Genomic DNA, 21381 nt, shown 5'->3' on the forward strand with positions numbered 1-21381 from the left:
TCCACACGAGGTGTCACTTGTTAAGGCCATGGGCCACGGGAAATATCAAACTGTTGAAATCAGTGTGAAACTGTCAAAAAATCTCAAAAAATCGATTTCAGCTGTTTCTCCGATGCCCTATGCAGGTAGCTTACGTTTATTCAAGTTCTCAAAAAGCAATTTCAATGCGAGAAAATAAAAAAACACTAATGAGAAAACACTGAAATTATCATTTTGAAACATCCCGTGGCCCGTAGCCCTAAAATAATAAAAAAAATCTCATAACGAGAAGCATACGCAGGTGGTAAATTAAAGGTAAATTAAGGGTTTCAGTGTTATTGTGCAGCCCGAACCCCAACAACACTGAATACCGAAACAAAGAAAGCTTCAAAGAACAGCAACAACAACTAATCGAGAGAAAAAATAAACCAAAAATTTCTCGATTGGGCTTATTAAGTACTGCTAAATTACCCTTAAAATGCTTTTAATTTACCTGGTAAACTAACGGTAATTCAAGGGTAATTGAAGCACATTTGTCTCACTAGGTATGCGTTGACTACCGTAGTTGACGAAGTGTATGAAATTACTGAAGCGACAAATATTCAACGGCATTGCCAAAATATATGAATTTTCGGTTGCAAAATTGAAGTCGAACTGTGTTGATGCACAAAAAAGTGGCAAACACCATATAAGTGATAATTACTAATCTTAACATAATGTTGCCAAACATTTTTTGTCTTAAACTAACTAAACATAATATGTATGCTCGCATAAAAAATCTAAGTGATTGTGCACCCTGGGAAATCCGTTTTCTAGTAGAATTTTCAAAATCGCTTCAGTAAGCTTTCGTGTAGACGAGCCCTTATACTACATACATAAACTAGGTTATGGTTCCTTGTTAAAATGTTTCCTTTTTTCATCTACAGTAATCGTGTTAAAGCAGACATGCTTTGGAACTGGTATTCAAAAGCTGAAAATTCGGTAATAAAGGATTTATTCGTGGGACAATTAAGAAGTACTTTGAAATGCACCCATTGCGATACAGAGAGCACAATGTTTGATCCATTCTGGGACTTGAGGTAAGTTGTTTCTTATATTATGATTTTTTTAATATAATTACTTATTACGTAGGTTCACACTTTATTTTTAATGTGTTCCATTCGGCGTTCGGGTGCAAAGACAGCGATTTGCTGCACGGTTTGCATTGATGTCTCAACGCTATCGTTCTGCCCAAAGTGGGTAAAGAAACCAGGTGGGCTCGTGGGGACGATCGTTTGTCAGTGTATGTGTGTGCAATCGTTTGTGGTGTGCAGTTGTGTTGAGCGAAATTGTGCGTAGCACTATCGAACCCACTTCTGTCATACTCTCATTCAATATGGCCAAGGTGTCAAAGCTATGAGCACTCCTAGTCTCTGTAACCACTTTTGTTCTGCCAGTTGTGTTATAGTTCGTTGTTTGTTTAAAGTGAATAGTTGTATGCTATGAGCTGTGAAGACATAGTGATATTGAAAACCTGTCGTATTATTTATTTAATTTAACTTTAATTTCAACTTCAATGGAGTTCCTATTTACCTTATGTCCACTATTCGGGGAACACTTTGTCACAACTCATTGTCAGCGGCTATAAATGTTGTCTCCTTTCCTTTACTGTTAAAGGGTATCCCGAGGGTTTTTGACGCTTCTCATATATTTTTGTTCACGTCCGTTTCCGACACGTCCGGATATATTTTTGTTTTCAACTACTGATTTTCGAATTAACATAGATATGCTATTTTCCATAAGCCAAATTCGTTAACAGATTTCTGTTAGGCTGCCAGATAAACTAAGTTTTGTCTGCTAGACAACTATCAGGATACCCAATGGAAGTAATTAACAGACTGTTTGCTATTGTCAAATTAAATAAAAGGTGTGTCATTTTGCAGCAGAGACAATCACCACCACATTTTTTTTCATTTTCATTCATAGTGTTTCACAATCATTAAGGCGTCATATCGCTGGCTTGCCGTAGGTGCTAGAACGAGACGAAAATCTTTTTATTAGTGTGTGTTTGTATACATGCTCACCTTTGTACTCCTAGCGTCGATCACAGTTAGTAGTCGGTGGTGTAGAGGCTCACGGAGTGGATAGATGTGCAAACATACTCCATACAGGAAGACCCTCTATAATTTAACAAAGAGAACGGCGAGTGGATAACTGTTCTAGCGATGCATTACCGCCATTTTTTTTTTTCATCCCGAGGATGAAAAATTTAAGTTATATTGTTTAAGTTAAAGCTTTTTCCTCCCAGTGATTAGTAAATATGCGCACGGAGTAGGCGATAACCTAGAGAGTTGAACAAAATCCCTCGTAAAAGAAACTTCTTGAAGAAACTATACCCATTTGACTACGCTGAAGAAGCTAGTCTAGTAGATTAGTGCCCAAAATGTTATCATGCGTTGTTGATCATTGCATTTTTATTAATTAGGTCAATAATAATACTCATAAGAAAACCAATGCAACAGATTTATTCTGTAAAATAGCATATATGCGTTAGGTAATGCAATCAATCAATATATAACATGTATGTGTTCACCGTATGGCTTATTAGGCAGTTCACGACAGTCGTTGGGGTATAATGCATGTTTAAAAATGATCTTCTTCTTCTTCTTGGTTGCAGGTAAAAATGATCACGGCAGTTGTTGGGATACAGACAATACGGCGCAAGCCGTCATACTTAAAATAAATAAAAAGTTGCTGAGACACTGTCTGTTAATATAAATCGCGACACTTATCAGACAGTCATTGGGATAAACAATCTGTTAAGACGGATGTCTTTCATTCTAGACAATTATTGGGATGGGTTGTCTGTTAAGACAGCAGGATGTTTACAGCTCGGCTATGCTGACTTGGGAATTGCCCTCAAATCCCCCCTGACTATGTGCAAACTGATGCAGAGTCTGCATCTTGGGACATCCACTTCCTTAGTTTATCTGATTCGAGTACGCCATCGTAGGGAATTTGAGTTTGTTGTGCTCCATCAATGGCACATATTTCAAGAAATGCGTCTTCAATAGTATCGGATTCAGAAAGGGATGGGTTTTCTTGTTTTGAAATTACTTTGCTTCCTAAGTCCTTAGAAATGCCCAAATCTTTGATCAGTTTTCGGACGCATGGTATTAGGAAAGCATGAGTTTTTGATTTTAAATTCAGAAGTTCAGTTTTATCATATTTATAAGTCTTAAACAATGCGAGACTGACATTTAGTTTAGGCAAAGCATCTTCACCGATAATGAGAGACCACGACATGCTTTGTTTGGGTAGTATAATAAATTCAACAGTAATTTTCAAATTCCTGTACTTGATTTGACATTTCACTAATCCCAGCGATCAAGCTGCTATTTCCAAGTCCGCAATACCCTGAACGTGTCGGTGTGCAACATTTGGGCACTAATTCCTCGTTTATAAAGCTCCTAGGGCTTCCTGAATCAAAAAGGGACACCACATGTGGAATTTGCCCAATTGGTTCATTCGAAAGCATAAAAGTTAGACCTACCTCCTGAATTGACTGAATCGGTTGGGCGTACTCTAATTCCCCATCTTGCTGAACAGCTGCTGAAGTTGATGAGACACGACGTGGACAGTCCGGATTGACATGTCCCATCTCATGGCACGTGAAACATGATCCGTTCGGTCGACGTGGTGAAGGACAGGAACTTTGATAATGCCCACATTTTGAGCAATTGTAGCATCTTGTTCGCTGGATATCACCTGCTTCTTTACCGCCCTTATTTGGTTGGTTAATAGGTCCGGCTGATGACGGCGTTGCAATATTACTTGGGCGAATTTGTTCATATCGTTTAAGTAACTGCTGCAATTCATCCATAGATCTGGCGGCGAAACGAATTGATGCGGTGTTGATGGGATCACCGATTCCATCAATGTTGATGTTGATCAATTCTTCTTCTGGGATCGGTGTATCACAAGCCATGGTCTGCATGTCCAGGATATAATTGATGATGGATTCATTCCGTGCAAGTCGTCGTGCTCTAAGCTGCTTGTACGTACTTTCAACCGATTTGATTTTGCTGAAAGTTTGTATCATACGATCTTTCAGCTCATGAAAGGTTGCAACATCGAGTGATTTCGCGAATTTAGCTGCCGTTCCAGTAAGCAATCGACGTGTAGAGTGGAACTTATTCGTGTCATCCATATTATATGGATCCACCAAATGTATCCACCATAATGTAATAACATTATCCACCAAATGTATCAACAAATTCTTCGAATTTGATGACTGCTGGTTATAGCCCCGAAGAAACAGTAGCTGGGGCTTTTAGAGCTGCGATTTTCTGTTGCAGCTCAAGAATCTCGATTTTCTTTTTCAGCAACTCTATTTCGTGATTTGCATCGGTGATGGCGTTTGTTGAGTTCCGGACTAAGCTCAAACCATGTGGAACCGTACTGTTCTTTTCACTGTACAATATGGCGACGGCGGCGTCTCTCTCATCGGGCAACATGGCGGTGGCGGCGTCGTTTTCATCTGACAACATGGCTGCGGCATTATCGCTATTCGGATCACTACGTACAGGGACTGCATTCTCCAATTTAGCACTTCCAATAACAGCTGGCACTTCACTTTCTCCGGTTCCCATCGTTGTTTTATACAGCTCACGTATTTGTATGATGGTAGCAGTAAGCGGCACAGAAATGGCTGCATGTTCCAATGCGCACAGCATTTCATCTTTTGTCAACATTTTGACTAACACTCTCTTCACGGAGAAGGCTACAAACTACACCTTTCACGAACGCTCAAAATGTTCACTTAATAGGCTCTGGTAATCCCACTTCTGAGTTGTAAAAAAAAGTTCAATTAAAGCCAATTTCTCGGCATTGGACCGTCATAATCAATTGTAAAATAAAGCCAATTTCCGAAGTCATAAGGCCGAAACACGTTCTTCGCTTTTCGCTTTTCCAACAGAAGTGACGTCTCCTTTATTTCATCAGGTTGTTTCACATTTGGACATTTGACATATCCACGTTTGACAATTGTGCTTGACCAAGATATTTAGCCGGTTTTGCTTGAAGCAGGATGTTTACAGCGCCAATATGCTGTCCACGACGGTACAGGAATTTGACTCGCTCGTGCCCTGAATGATGTTTGCTCTTCCGCTTCCGATGGTAGCATCTGTACGATCATCGAACTTTATTCGCTTCTCGTAACAGGTACGGCTCTAACGGAGGGCTCTAACGATAGCCACTTGGAGTTTTCGTGTAAAATATAAAGCAATTATGCTGTCACGCTTGTGCTCCATCACGAATAATTAATCCTCTGATTAATCCCACAATAAAATACTCTGGTGCGCTTGTAAACCATATCATAAGTTGTCACTGGAGTAAATTGGTCAGCTGTCAGAAGAGCTTCAGAAATGACAACAGCCTGAATGGTGTTGAAGTTTGCAGTTCCACCTCAATCTGTATCAAAAAGGGGGGTAAATGGATTAGATGAGCTTCCAAACGATTGGACAACTGCGCTGTAGAAAAATGAAACGCAATTTGACAGGAGTGGGGTCGATCGTTTGTCAGTGTATGTGTGTGCAATCGTATGGGGTGTGCGATTGTGTTGAGCGAAATTGTGCATAGCTCTTATTTATTTATTTATAATTAATTATGACGGTCCAGTGCCGTATTGTTCACACCGCTTGTGTTGAAAAAAAAAAACAATTATATTGATAAGGCATTTCCTCCTTATTCTTTGACTTATCCCGGGCATACTCGGTTGTGGGTGGTTGTGGTGATGGTGATGATGATGATGATGATGATGATGATGATGATGATGATGATGATGATGATGATGATGATGATGATGATGATGATGATGATGATGATTTTTTTTTTATAAAACATTTACTAGAAAAAAAAAACAGAAAAAACCTTTGATGGGCGTTTTGATGGTCCAGGACTATTGTTGTGTCTATTGTGATGATGGAGGTTCATTATATCCGCATTCCGGTGGTGTTGTGGCCGTTCTATTGTTGATCTTTAACATATGGTCTGCACTGTAACGAACAAATAAACATCGTTAAGACAGCACGAACATTTATTTGTCTGCGTACAATGCTCTCCAGTGCATTCCAGCCATGACATTCCAAGCTCAATCTAGTCAACGTCCAATCAAAGGAGGATCGACAAGCTCTATCCCGCAGCAGCGAAAGCGACTTCACTACTCACGAGACTGAACCCGCCAAACACCCCGAACCCGACGCCAACGCTGTCAAACTCAATGTGTCACAACTGGACTAGAGTGGAGAACACTGCACTTTCAACAACGCCTGCCTCCCTTTAACGGCAGTGTTGGAATCGCCCTCGAGTGCTATTGCCCAGTCATCGGATCACACGTGGCCCTAAAAAAATACACTTAAGACACAGACAACACAACATTTAACAAAAAGGAATGGTGGAATACAAATAAGGAGTGAAAGGATACTTGGGATGTGGAATCACAGGACAATACCGTTGTCTCTGGCGAATCGGAAGATGATCCTCATGTAGGGGAGGTCACTGGTGGCCAACACTTCTCTAATTTCTGTACCCGGTCGTCTACCGACATTCTCGACTGCGCTCAACAAGGAGGGTCTTGCGGTTTCAAACTCTACACAGGACCACAGAAGGTGATCCACATCGTGGAATCCGTCACCGCAGCCACACACTTTTGTCTGAGCCAGAGTTATACGCTGTAGATGAGCATTCAACGCAAAATGGTTCGACATCAGTCGAGAATCTTCTTCTTATCGTAATGCGTAGAAAAATATGTTGTATTGTGTAGAGATCGTTTGACCGAATCCAATTTAATCCGTCATAAAAAGTGACTGGCTAAAAAAATACTGAATTGAACTGTCTGGACCGAAGTTTCATGTAAGTCTGCTGATTTCATAAGCATTGTTTTGCATCGTATTTGATTGAAACACAGATAGAAGATTTTTTGCGATTCCAAAATTTAAGAACATTGTCGAATTTTATTTTTATATTTTATTTTTATTTTTTTATTTTATATTTTATTTTATTTTTTATTCATAAAGGACGGCTAGGCCGTATTGCTTACAACAACTTAAAAATAGGATACTCCTTCCATCTTTGCTGGGAGACATTTCCTTCTCCGAGCCGTGAAAGGGCACCATATCCCAGGTGTGCTCGGTTGTTCCGTTGCGTATATTCCGTCATCCAAATCCAAAGTCGTGTTCATAGCGAGGGTCTTATCGTGTGAGGACACCTTATTCCGGGGTGTGTGTGGGCGTTTCCATGCTCGTAGTCCTGATGGTAGCGGGGGTCTTGATCGTTTTCCATTTCGAAGGTTCCTTGATTGCCGATCATGAAGTCTCGTTCGTGTCCTTTTTTTCCCCGTCACTTCTTTGTCCGTCCATAGCATAGGCCGATGCAACTTTTCCATATGGTACCCAACTCTTCACGCATCGTACTCATTCATACATTCATTCATTCATTCACTCATCCATTTATCCATCATCATTCATACAAGCGAGGTACAACATGTATAAGACAGACAAACAGTGGGAGTAGAGGGGGGAAGGGGATCACACTAATAATCCGTTAGCACGGCAAAAAAGAAAGATTATTCTCAGGTAGACCTCGTCGCAGTCTCCCAGCAGGTCCCGAATTGGAGTGATTGGTAATTTTCCCATGCCCCGGACTGCAACAAGGCGGGTCGGCGGTCTAACAAGGCGGGTCGCGCAGCCTCGTATTCCACACAAGACCATAGAAGATGATCTATCATAGAAGATGATCATATTTTGGAGTCGACCTGTCCTATACGCTGGAGATGCGCGCCCAAAGCGAAATGATTAGACCTAAGCCTAGACATCATTCGAATGAACGCACGATCACCTGAGATGCCGTGGAACCAAGGCTTCAAGGACACTTGGGGAGTGATCGAATATAGAAACCTCCCGAGCTCATCGGTGTCCCACAACCTCTGCCACCGAGCCAAGCAGAGAGACTGTGGGGCACGCATGTACTCGTGAGGTAGGATAAGCCTGTCGAAAAAGGACCCTTGCGAAGCACCCTTTTTGGCAAATTGGTCTGCCTTTTCATTGCCGATGATACCGCAATGTGCAGGCAGCTAAACAAGAGATATCCGGAATGATTTCTCAAATAATGATCTTAAGACCTTTAATATTTCTTTTACGAAGTAGTCCGGGCTCTTAATAGCCTTCACAGATTTTAATGCTTCGACAGCGCTTAAACTGTCGGAGAATATAAAATATTCGTCTGGAGGACAAGCACTTATTATCAACAAGGCGTAAAAGATTGCGGCGAGCTCCGCTACATATATCGAGCATAGCTGGCGTAGTTGGAAATATACTTCGGATACAATCTTATATACGCCAAAACCGATGCCCTGCTCTGATGAATATCCGTCTGTACAAAAATGGTTGGTGTTACAATGGCCATACTTTTCCACAAAAATGTTGGAAATTGCTGTCCTGCGAAGACTATCGGGGATAGACTTGGTTTGCTCTCTCAACGAGGTGTCTACTCTAAACCGGGAACTGCAGCCAGCTTACCCTGGTAAGCTGGCACGATTTAAATTAGCTTGAGTGCAAGGGTGTACCTGTAAGGAAGTAAAATCATGAAAGGTTTTCATTTTCATCATGAAAGGTTTTCATGATTTTACATTTAGAGCCTATCTCATTCAGTGTTCAAAAGTTCTCGATTATCAATGGGTTTGATACTGTAGAGCGTAGCGAAGAAGGCGAAGCGAGAGTAGCTCAAAACGGAGCGGAAGCGGCATCACTCCACACATCACTTCGAGCGACATCGTGTGGGTTGATTTCATACAACCCAATGCAATTCTAAGACAACGGTACTGGATACGTTCAAGGCGGATCAGATGCGACTTGGATGCCCAATGGAAGCTTATGCATCCATATTCCAAGACGGACACTATCGTTGTCTTATATAGCTTAAGGATATCTGATGGGTATGCACCCCACCAGAATCCTGTAATTGTTCTGAGAAAGTTGATTCTTCTGGTGCATTTTTTAATGAGATAGTCAATATGTGCCCTCCAGACATTCTTGCTATCGAACCAAACGCCTAGGTATCGAAAAGATCTGGCAATGGATATCTTTTTGTTATACATATGTATATCAAAGTGGGGGTTTATCAAGTTATTGCGTCTTTTATTCTCTGTGTCGTAGAAAAACGAGAAAATGAGCATTTCTGTTTTCTCGGGAGAAAACTTGATACCTAGGTTTCTGGCCCACACTTCAAGGTTGTCCAGTGTGGTTTGCAAAAGTCTTTGAAGATCTGCGATGTTGTTGCTGGCGACTGATACAACACCGTCGTCCGCCAATTGCCGTAAGCTACATCCGGGTTCTAGGCATGTATCAATATCGTTGACATAAAAGTTGTACAGCAAGGGACTCAGGCAGGACCCTTGTGGTAGTCCATAGAAACTGGCCCTTCGAATTTCAGATGTCCGTTATCGAAATTTATCGCCTTTTCCGAAAGGACGTTAAAAACGATGTTATTTAATTTCGGGCTTGAGCCCGCAGCTTCTAACTTTTGACACAGCACATGTACTGAATCAAAGCACTGAATCAAAAGCCCCCTTGAAGTCAAGAAATAGAGAGGCCATCATTTCCTTTCGGGAATGCGTCAGCTCTATTTCGGATACAAGAAGCGCCAAGCAGTCGTTGGTACCCTTGCCTTTGCGAAATCCAAATTGGGTACTTGACATCGAAATCGGTCGAAACGAGTCAAACTCAGATGCGGGTTTGCCAGGTTTCAACAGGGCGATTACCTTCACCTCCGTCCATTCCAACTGGACGGTATTAAGCTCCAACATGATGTTGAAAAGCCTCAATAACCGTTTCTTCGCCAGATCTGGAAGGTAATGGAGCAACTTGTTCCTGATACGATCCATTCCTGGCGAGGAATTGTTGTTGGAGTACAGTGCAAGCGAAAACTCTCTATTGATGAATCACTACCAGGAGCACTTTGTGTAAAAGGAGGTGCTTGAGCGAAGTCTGGGCCGATTTTCTGAGCAAATGGCTCTAGCCATGCCCCGGAAACTCTTTCGCTCTCGTTGGACGCTCTGCTATTTCGCATCCTTCTCGCCATGCTCTGTAGCGAACTGAGCGGAGTGGAAGGACAGAGGTTATTTACATACCTCCTCCAGTAGCTTCTCTTTTTTGCCTTAAGCAAGTTTTTGCACTTGCGCTCCAGTCCTCTATATTGATCATATAGATCTGAGGAGGCAGTGGCTTTATACTGGGCAAAAGCCTTCCTCTTCGCTGCGAATGCCGCTTGACAATCCGCATCCCACCAAGGAATAGGGGGTCTTAAAAAATTCCTTGCCTGTGGGGGCGGCCTTGTTTGAGCACCAAGGGCGTACTCGTTTATTTCTAAAACGAGATTTTTGTCCTCCTCGTTTGGAGAGAAAATGGGTTCAACTCGGCGTAGCCAAGCAGACATTAGATCGCCGTATTTCGTCCAGTCGATGTTCCTCGTCAAGTCACATTCGACGGGAACTGGATCGGCTGAACGAATCCCATTGATAATAGAGATCTTGATTGGCAGATAGTCACTGCCAAGCGGGTCTTGGATAACCTTTCATGTTGAATCCAACCCTAAAGATGACGTACATAGAGATAGGTCTATTGCGCTAATCCGTGCCATAGGTGATGACACCCTAGTTGCTTCACCAGAGTTTAGAATAGTCAACCTAAATGTGTCGCAGAAATCCCTAATGATTGGTGCACGGTTATCATCGTGCAAGCATCCCCAATCTTGTCCATGAGCGTTAAAATTGCCTAGGATAAAAAACGGCTTGGGTAGAACCGTAGCTAGCGTTTCAAGATCCTTTTTGATCTTCTCAGGGTCAATGTTGGCTCCCGGTGGGATATACATAAATAGACACAATAGAAACGTCAAGATTTCCTAGCTTTGCCTGGATCGCGACATATTCCTTGCACTCAGGTGTAGGGAGGGGTGCTCTGCTGAAGCTGTGACTACTCCGAATACCAATTAATACTCCCCCACCACGCCTATTACTAGTTGGGTCAAAACGATCTTGACGTATGATATTATATCCCGGAAAGGTTATTTGTTTTTCTGGTGAGAGTCGAGTTTTGCTTAGGGCAAACACATTGCAATAATGATGCCCTAATAAAATTTTGAGTAGATCTATTTTTCCAATAAAACTTCTGCAGTTCCATTGTAGTATGGTAGCCATTGGATAAATTATTCGTCCATACGGACCATCATGCTAAGACAAGGCCATTGTTGCATCCATTGTGTGACCATTCCTCTAAGGAAAGGAATAGCCAAAGGGATCATACCCGCAAGTGGTTGCGCAAGTGGAGGTGGAGGGACTCGATCAGAGATTGGAGAATCTCTGTTAGGCTAGGGATCTGGGAGAAGGATCTGGGTTCACTTGGAAACGCCAGGTTTTTGGGACTCGGTTTTTCGCGGGATTGTGAGCGAGTACTACGACAATCACGTGGGGTTTTTTCCCGCGGGGGGAGTGGCGTTGTTTGCACGTGACGCCGTGGTGCCTTTTTCGGCAAAGATTGTTTCTTTTTGAGGGTCTTTTTTGTTGGCAACATTGGAAAGATCGATAGTTTTACTCCCGTGAGTGGAGCCAGATTGGACAACGATTCGTTTTCCGCTACTGTTGAGATCGTGTCGAACGGATTCACGCTTGGGGCCGTCTTCAGAACATCGGCATACGATCCCCTGACACTTTTTATTGTGGCCCGCTTGTGCTCTGCCTGTCTTCTACGGCAGACAGGACAGGAGTTCACCTCGTGCCATTGCTGATTGCAATGCAGACACTTTTCGGCTGCGGACTTGCACTCTAATGTGGAGTGCGCTCCTTTGCACTTACTGCATTTTGTTGCATTCGTACAATAAGGAGCGGAATGCCCAATCTGACTGCAGTTAATGCAATTCGCGATTTTAGTTATAAATGGTCGACGGATTGGTACACGAAGTCCCTCAAAAAGAAGGGAATCTGACAGGACTGTACCCTCGAAGGTGATTCGGAGCGAGGATGTCTCGCGATACACCTTCTTTCCGTCAACCATGCTTGAAGCGTAAAACTTTTTAACTTCAAGGACCTTGGCACGAGGAGTTGGTTTGGTGCAAAAATCCCCCCTCTTCGTATTTTAGGATGTCCTCTAGGGGGTATTCGAAATCATCTACAACACCCATGATTTCCACCAATCCACCGGGAATATATACCCGGTAATCCTCCGTAAAGGACGGGTCGGCCGCTATCATATTGGCCTGTGCCCGGTCTTTTGCGGAGACCCGCAACTAGTTCGGACGCAGCCGAAGAACATCCAGGACCCTTATATCCAGGATATGTTTTATAGATCGATGCTGTGATCGATCTTACATCCAGGGGTTTATTGCTGGGCATGAAGAAATCATCATGCACCCCTTTATAAGATGCATGATACGCCCTACTTTTCGGTTTCGGCTCCACTGCGTGAGACGCCGACGAGGCCCCGTGAGACAAAACCGTTCTCTTCTTGGCCGTTAGTCCTGGATCAGAACTTTTGCAATTCACCTTAATGAATCACGTTTCTGATCCATCGTTCGGCTCTACCTCCGTGGTAGAGCCGGTGCTAACGAATCAACACAGAACAAACGAGAGGGAGAGGGATGACCCGATACGTAAAGATAACTTACCGGACGGCACTTAGTGAGAGAAGTAGTACACCGCGCAAGTAGCGAGAGTACTTATACGCGGTACCGCTCGCTCACCTACACACACAACACTGCACGGAGCCAACTACGCACGGAGAGCACAACTGGACACCAAACACACGGTTCGCTTTGCACGTGTTTCACTCTCTCACATACGATGCGTGACTTCTGGGTCAACGGCTTTGCTGTTATCGCAATCTCGCCTATTTCGTCACCTAGGAGCGCTTTAACACATTCGGTACCAAGGATTATTCTGACGATTCTTTCTCGTGAAAAATAAACGTAGCATTGCATCTCATTCGCACAATAGAGGTTGCTAATGGCATGTAAAAGAGAGCAAATGTTCATATGAGAGAGGCTCTCTAATGGTGAGAGTGTCACCCAAATTTGGGTGACATGGTATTGAACGTGTTAAAAGACGTCTTAATCGCTCGGCGGTTGGAGACGGGATCAACTTTCTTTATTTACAGATTTAGAATATAAACAAAGTATAAATCGTTTTTCTTTCTTTCGCTTGTCTTCCACAGCCTACCCTTGCCAACATCGAATTCTAGATGCAAACTGGAAAATTGTCTCGAAATGTTTATAAAAGAGGAGATTCTCGACGGTATCGATCAACCTACATGTTCCAAATGCGAAACTCGACGTAAATGCACCAAAAGCTTAACAATTGAACGGTTTCCACGGTATCTGGTGATACGTATCCTTTTCAATGAAAATATTGTTGTTTATGTTTTTAATTTGTGCGCTAACAGGTTGGCTGATAAGTTCCCGGTCTAACAAAGAAAAACACATTTTTTTGTCAAAATTCGTTTTTATTATTCAACATAGTTCCCTTCAAGAGCGATACAACTATTATAACGACCTTCTAATTTTTTGATACCATTTTGGTAGTACTCCTTCGGTTTTGTCTCAAAATAGGCCTCAGTTTCGGCGACCACCTCTTCATTGCAGCCAATTTTTTCCCTGCGAGCATTCTTTTGAGGTCTGAGAACAAGAAAAAGTCGCTGGGGGCCAGATCTGGAGAATACGGTGGCTGGGGAAGCAATTCGAAGCCCAATTCATGAATTTTTGCCATCGCTCTCAATGACTTGTGGCACGGTGCGTTGTCTTGGTGGAACAACACTTTTTTCTTCTTCATATGGGGCCGTTTTGCCGCGATTTCGACCTTCAAACGCTCCATTAACGCCATATAATAGTCACTGTTGATGGTTTTTCCCTTCTCAAGATAATCGATAAAAATTATTCCATGCGCATCCCAAAAAACAGAAGCCATTACTTTGCCAGCGGACTTTTGAGTCTTTCCACGCTTCGGAGCCGGTTCACCGGTCGCTGTCCACTGAGCCGACTGTCGATTGGACTCAGGAGTGTAGTGATGGAGCCATGTTTCATCCATTGTCACATATCGACGCAAAAACTCGGGTGTATTACGAGTTAACAGCTGCAAACACCGCTCAGAATCATCAACACGTTGGTGTTTTTGGTCAAATGTGAGCTCGCGCGGCACCCATTTTGCACAGAGCTTCCGCATATCCAAATATTGATGAATGATATGACCAACACGTTCCTTTGATATCTTTAAGGCCTCTGCTATCTCGATCAACTTCATTTTACGGTCATTCAAAATCATTTTGTGGATTTTTTTTATGTTTTCGTCGGTAACCACCTCTTTCGGGCGTCCACTGCGTACACCGTCCTCCGTGCTCATTTCACCACGCTTGAATTTTGCATACCAATCAATTATTGTTGATTTCCCTGGGGCAGAGTCCGGAAACTTATTATCAAGCCAAGTTTTTGCTTCCACTGTATTGTTTCCCTTCAGAAAACAGTATTTTATCAAAACACGAAATTCCTTTTTTTCCATTTTTTTCACGATAACAAAAGTTGCTTGACAAAAGCCGCTCTGTCTCACAAACTAATTGACAGACGTCAAATTTTGACACGAATCATTTGAAGGTTGGTGCTATATAGAAATAATATGCATTTAATACTAGCGGCCATCTATGTGTCAGACCGGGGACTTATCAGCCAACCTGTTACCTCAAGCTTTGCTCAGCTGTGAATGACTTACTCAAATGCAAATTCGTACAGATTTAAAGCGATTTTCCGAGACTCGCTTTAGCAAATTGACAAATACAGTTGAATTTCCAACGAAAAAACGGGAGCTTAATTTACAACCGTATGCATCAGAAGATATTGCTGGGCCGGTATATTACTCATTATATGGAATATCGAATCATATAGGTAACTGTGAACTTCAGTTTTTAATACTCCATCTAAATATTTGTTATACATTTTGATATATATATATCTATGCTTTCAGGATCTACTGCTGGTGGTCATTATGTAGCTGTATGCAAACATCCAGTAACTCAAGAGTGGAATGAGTTCAATGATAATTAGTAAGTGTTTCTCTCTCGACTAAAACTAGTTTAACATGACATAGACTCCTAAACACAATAAAAAACAAGGTTTTTTATTTTTTAAGGAACGGCGTGGCCGTGTTTCTTAAACTAATGTACAGGATAGTTTCTGTTTACACTGGTTTGTAGACTTTTTTTATAGCTGATATTTTAGCTGATCCGTCATCCGTTCCATTCCGTCATCTAAACATTTAGTCCTATTTTTAACAAGGGCCTGTATCATTTCACCCGAAGTCATCACATCCTGAATGTGCTTGAGAGTGTCGGATTTGTGCGGGGATAGTTTTTTCAAAGCCAATATGACTTGTGTTGACCTAATAACGATGTTTTGGATCGTCAAAGATAATTCACCAATGATGCCAAGTCTTTTTTGTTAATTTGTAAAATTGTTTAATTGAAGTTAACGGACCGCGTGAGGCTCTCTTGAAGCGGTACACAGCAAAAAAAAAAAACAATTACACAATACATAAATATCAACGCGGACGGAAGTAAATTAACATAGATTGGGTCACACACCGCAAATACAGTATAAAAACGTGGCGCGCGATATGTCCGGTTGGTGATGATCACAGTTGACATTGCATTCACGACACATACATAAAAACGGATCAGTTATCCGAATTCAAAACTGATATTCATTTTTGTTTAATATCAAGTAACAATTTGATACAACTGTTTTAAGCAAAATCCAAAAACCTACGTTGTGTACTTATTTTCTAAGGTTCTATTTCTCGAGCAATATCGAACATCCGCCAACGATCGCTTCTGCTTTGCTATTGCTATTGGTTGCCGATGCGGCCGCATTTACCCGTCCCTCCTAACGGGTTAACATGGTTTATCGTTTCGAGAAAGGCTCCCGATTAATACAGTGCTGGGTATTCAAAATCGGACATTTCGAATTTGGCCGTTCTCTCTACTTTTCGATAAAAACATCAGCTTCCTAGAATTGTAAAATGTCATCAAAAGTGTGCAGTGGGCTTCTTCTAATTCCATTCTACACGGTGATGTAAAATAAATTGAAAATGCTTTTTTCTAAAAAAAATAATGATGTGCAAATGAGAAAACCATTGCGGAAGTGACTTGCCTTGAAGTCTAGGTTGTGCCAGGTGATCGTATTTTCAGTGTTGGTAGATAGTGTTGGTAAAACGGATGGCATCTCGGAGGAACAGGGTGTTGTGTACTTCTGTTGGACGAAGTCGGGCAGACGATCAACTTTCTCGTTTCCGTTGATTCTAGATTGACCTTTATCCCAACTGAAAACGATTGTTGGGGACGCAGTTATGGAGTCTAGGTGCTGAATGTTGGGATCTTTGGAGGTTTTGTGTTCCGAGTCGGCCAGATCACATGAATTGTCGGTGAGAATTGTTAATCAATTTTAAATTATTTGTATACGGACTTCCTACTATGTAAAACCAAGTGGTACTTATCCCATCTCTTTTTTCTTTTATTGGCGTAAAGTTTTGTAAAACGTCTAATGAAATGATGTCATTAGAGTTTCGCTAAAATGAAATACGGGCCATAGATTAACACACGATTTTTTTACCCTCTTCGTCGAGTGTATTTTACTTTTTTATCGCAAAAAGTACGAAAGGGATTAGTATGGTGTTAGGAGCGACAGCAAGATGTAAATTTTCGAATGTTACTAATAGATATGATACAAAAACGATGAGAAATTGGAGAAGGGTCTTAAAATAGATTATTATGGAATACTATTATGCTTTTTCAGCAAAACGGCCTTGTCGTGCTTTGGCGTCTTGACCATATTGAATGAAAGTTTGTCAGAAATGGGTTCGATTGTGCTATGCACATTTTCGCTCAACACAATACACTGACAAACGATCGACCCCAGAAGAACATTGAGCTGCTGTTTGTTTACTTTGCTAGCCGCATAACATAAACAAATACTGACAGATGTTGAGCTAAATGGTCCCCTGCCAAAGAGGGTATAATAAGTATACAGGTGAGCTTATCCCTAACGATTTGACTACGGTGCTCTAAAAAAAAAGTAGAAAGTTGGAGGTACGGTCACATGATGGTTTGTTTGTATAAAGACCTACTTTCGTATTGGTGTAAAGGTACGCGTGGAAACCGTACTTCGAAGCTTCAAATGGGTATTTAAAAGTGGCACATTGGAAAGAGCTAGAGGTTCTCCACCTGTGTATTATAACCTCTTTTGTCAAATCGATAAAAAATCACCTTCTTAATACATACACCTAGCTTACTTTAACTTATCCCGGGCATATTCGGCTGCCCAGACCACATCAGTTGACATTACATTTTGATCAAACTCACAACTACATTTGGTGCGAAAGGGTAGAATTAACAAAATGAATGTTTTTAGTAGCCTTTTTTCACAAACCATTGTTTTTTTCTTTCTTTTCAGCGTTACCGAAACAAGTGAACGAAATTTGGTCACATCAAATGCATATGTTTTATTTTATGAACGTGTATAGCAATCTATGTAGTTCTAGAACCTAAAAGCTTGAAAAGCGATTTGTAGCTTTGGTTAACTTTTGTCAAGAAGAAGAATGTTATAGAAATATATATTTTTGATTTATTCTGGACAAATATTCATTTCATCAGGAGTGTGCGTGTAAGTGCTATAAAAATATTAAGAACACGTTAAATGGTAATACTATTCGGATAGTAATATATTAAAGAAAGTTATGATGACCAATCGATAAAGGATTATTCCCAATTAAAGAAATTATCTTAAGTAGCCTATTTCAGCAAGCCAAAGATCGCTTCTCCAAAAAAACCTTTTTCAGTAGATAAACCCAAAGTTTGCTACACCAGTTGCAGTTACGCCTTTCTACATGGTCAGATGGAACTGCAAACTTCAACACCATTCAGGCTGTTGTTATTTCTGAAGCTCTTCTGGCAGCAGACCAATTTACTCCAGTGACAACTTATGATATGGTTTACAAGCGCACCAGAGTATTTTATTGTGGGATTAATCAGAGGATTAATTATTCGTGATGGAGCACAAGCGTGCCACCATAATTGCTTTATATTTTACCTGAAAACTCCAAGTGGCTATCGTTAGAGCCCTCCGGCGTTTAAATGTTATTAAATCTTTTATGTCTCGTACCATCGCTCGTTACCGTGATACTGGTAGCGTAACCCGACGTCAAGGAAGTGGACGAAAAAAAAGCAAGTGAAGAAGCGGATGAACGATATCCGCGTCGCAGTTGCCCACAGATGGCTCGTAAGCTTAACATATCGCAATATGCCATTCGACATATGTTGAAAAATGAGCTTGGACAAAAGCCTTTGATGTTACAAACAGTGCAAGATCTTACCGATCAACAAAAAAAGTTAGACTCACAAGAGCCAATGAATTGCATCGCTTGGCCGAAAGGGGTGAATTTTCGAATTCGGTTTTCTCTGATGAGTAACAGTTATAGAGCAACCTGTATGCACCCGGATCGACTAGTGAAGCAAGTAGCATTCTCGTTGACAGTGGATGTCGACCAAAGAGTTGCTATCGTTCTCTCTCTTCGCCCTGGACCGGCCCGAGCGACGGACGTATTTAGCAATGTGGATAAAGAGACTTGGTGGGCTCATTGCTTTGGCACCTTAGCCATATTGAATGAGAGTTTGACAGGAGTGGGTTGAATAATGCTGTGCACATTTTCGCTCAACACCAAAGTGAAATAAGAGGAGGTGTCGTAAAAACCCCGTTTTGATAAGTAAAAAGAACAAGTATGCCAGCACCGATTTGACGTTTACTTGACCGAAACGAATCAGCTGATTAGCATTTTGTTTATTATTTACAGTGCAAAAAAGTTAATTAGTGATACGTTTTCCTCTTTCAAGCTGATAAATACGCTTAGAATAGGTTTTAAAAAGCAATTTAAAAGAGATGTTGATCTGTCTCAGTTTAATTTAAGGTGTTTTGCAACCTTGTATTGTTGCTGAGTATTGTTGATATCACAATGAGTATAGCATAGGGATAGCAAAAGGAAAATATACATATGAACGGTTTAGTGAAAGAAAGTGATTATTACACATGCAAGTAACAATTTAATAAGTTGTTGTACACACTGTATTACTATTCTATGCTATGTATTACTATCTATTGACGCTCAACATTCATCTTAACCATTATTTTCCATCTTTTTTTGCGTCCAAAATCGCATTTGGATGAACGGATCAGTAAAAGCGATAACAAAATAACACGCATAACACTCGTATTTAACATAAAAATATTGTAGTGTAATTGTTTTGCGGTTCATAATGCAGTTATCTATTAACTCTGAACACTCATCTTAACCACTTTTTTCCACTTTCCACTTGTACATTTTTGCGCCAAAATCGCCTTTGGATGAGCGTGGATTGTATAAAAGATATAACGCATAATTCTCTCGATTTTATGCCTCGAACACAATTTGATTGTGCTACAGCCCACATATTATCATAAACAATACACTTTCTAACTTATTTATTTGTTAAAACATGTAAATTATTATTTTTAACTTAGGACGAAATAATCCGTTACCGATTTCAAGTGTCTTGACCAGAAGACTGCTTGACCGAAGTTTGTTTACCTTCAGTCAAGTAACTGTCAATTTTTTCCCAAGATGCCCAAATAGAGCTATTTCGATACCTCCTCTTAACTCACTTTACTCAACACATACGATTGCACACACATACACTGACAAACGATCCACCCCACTCCTTCGGGACGATTTCACCTGGTCTCTTCACCCACTTTGGTATTTGGAGTGGTCCCGTTTTTGTAACTTTTCAACAATACAAAAGAGGCGACGATTATTACGGAGCGAGTACTAAGCAACTATTTTTGCCGTGAAGCAGCGCGACCGCGTTATTACATCGTTATCGTTAAGTATTCTAAATGGAGAACGAGCAGTCAACGACCGGCAGCAATGGCGAGCTGCATCAGAACGGCGTCACCGGTGCGTAAATTAGTTGGATAAATAGGCTTTTTCGACAGCAGCAGATATCCTTACACCAGCAACAGGAAGCATTTTTGCACCAGCAGGAGCAGCTTATGACTAAAGTGCTTACTACTATGAATGCGCGACAACCAACGAGGTCCGGAACTATCCGGAGAAGCGTGTGTGATTTCCCGGATGGCTTACTCGCTTTGGTAGTTTGTTTTTGGAAGATGTGAAACAGCTGGACGATGCCGCTCGTGTAAGATTGTTGCTGCGGAAGCTCGGGATGGTGGAACTCGAGCGATATGTTTCGAGTGATCTTGATTTTGCATCGACTGTTGACAAATTGAAAAGGTTGTTTGGCTCACCGTGCTCCGAGATGGAAAGACGTTACAGATGGTTGAACCTGGTGAAAACGAAGCAGGATGATTTTGTTACGTAGTCGTGCCGTGTGAATATGGCTGTGGAATCGGAACTTGGCACTTTATCAAAAGAGGATTTTAAGTGTTTATTATTTGTGTCTGGTTTATAGGGAGAATGCTATGCAGATGTGCGTACTCGCCTGTTAACTAACCTTAGTCAAAGGACTGAGGAATGCAAAACACTAGTCAGCGACATGATCAGCGATGGTGAGAAAACAGTTGGTGTTGTACGAGGTGAACAGAGATATAAAGCATTTTCCAATACACACAAGAACGCTACACCAGAAAGCAAAATCGATTCCGCGTGTTAGTGTTGGCTGTGTGGCGAAGGGCATCATGCCAGGAAGTGTCCACACAAAAGCCACACACATCCTGCACATATTGGGCGTTGCCACACATATCCTGCACATATTGGGGTTCCAGTGCATGATAACCATAGGGCAGCAGCTCAAGTCGTGCGTGGTAAGTGATGTGATAGCTAATTTACTCTTATTATTATGCCGGAGTTATTTACCGACAGGCTCGGGCGGTGTGTGAATTGCTTCTGAAGGAAGAAGCTACCCCTGTGTTCCGCCCCAAGCGACCAGTTGCCTCCGCTATGCTTCAGATAGTTACAGACGAGTTTTAGCGGTTAGAGCAAGCAGATATCATCACTCACGCAGAGTATTCGGAGTGGGCTACTTCCATCGAGGTTGTGCGAAAAGAGAACAGAAGTATAAGCATGGTGACTGCTCACATTCCTTTATAATGCGCTCATGATCCACCAATACCCGTTATCGCTACCGGAAGGTATTTTTGCAAGCCTGAGCAACTGTTCAATATCCAGCCATCTAGACCTCTCAGATGCATGTCTGCAAGTGGAGGTGGATGCAACAAGTTACGATCTGTTGATTGTAAACACTTATCGTGGGTTATACCGGCACAACCGATTGCCGCTAGGTGTAA

General features: G+C 41.6%; 1 protein-coding gene across 1 annotated transcript in view; it reads left to right on the forward strand.

Annotated features, from left to right (window-relative positions):
* LOC126564506 (ubiquitin carboxyl-terminal hydrolase 36-like) overlaps window positions 1-17566 on the forward strand; it is a 39655-nt gene extending 22089 nt beyond the window's left edge. The window contains exons 7-11 of the mRNA XM_050221574.1: window positions 906-1058; window positions 13218-13390; window positions 14782-14934; window positions 15014-15092; window positions 17497-17566. Of these exons, the coding sequence (XP_050077531.1) occupies window positions 906-1058; window positions 13218-13390; window positions 14782-14934; window positions 15014-15092; window positions 17497-17566 (628 nt within the window). The remainder of the gene's footprint in view (window positions 1-905; window positions 1059-13217; window positions 13391-14781; window positions 14935-15013; window positions 15093-17496) is intronic.
* Window positions 17567-21381: the final 3815 nt, after the last annotated feature.

Source organism: Anopheles maculipalpis, chromosome X (assembly GCF_943734695.1).
Source record: "Anopheles maculipalpis chromosome X, idAnoMacuDA_375_x, whole genome shotgun sequence".
In the NCBI taxonomy this organism is placed as follows: Eukaryota; Metazoa; Arthropoda; class Insecta; order Diptera; family Culicidae; genus Anopheles; species Anopheles maculipalpis.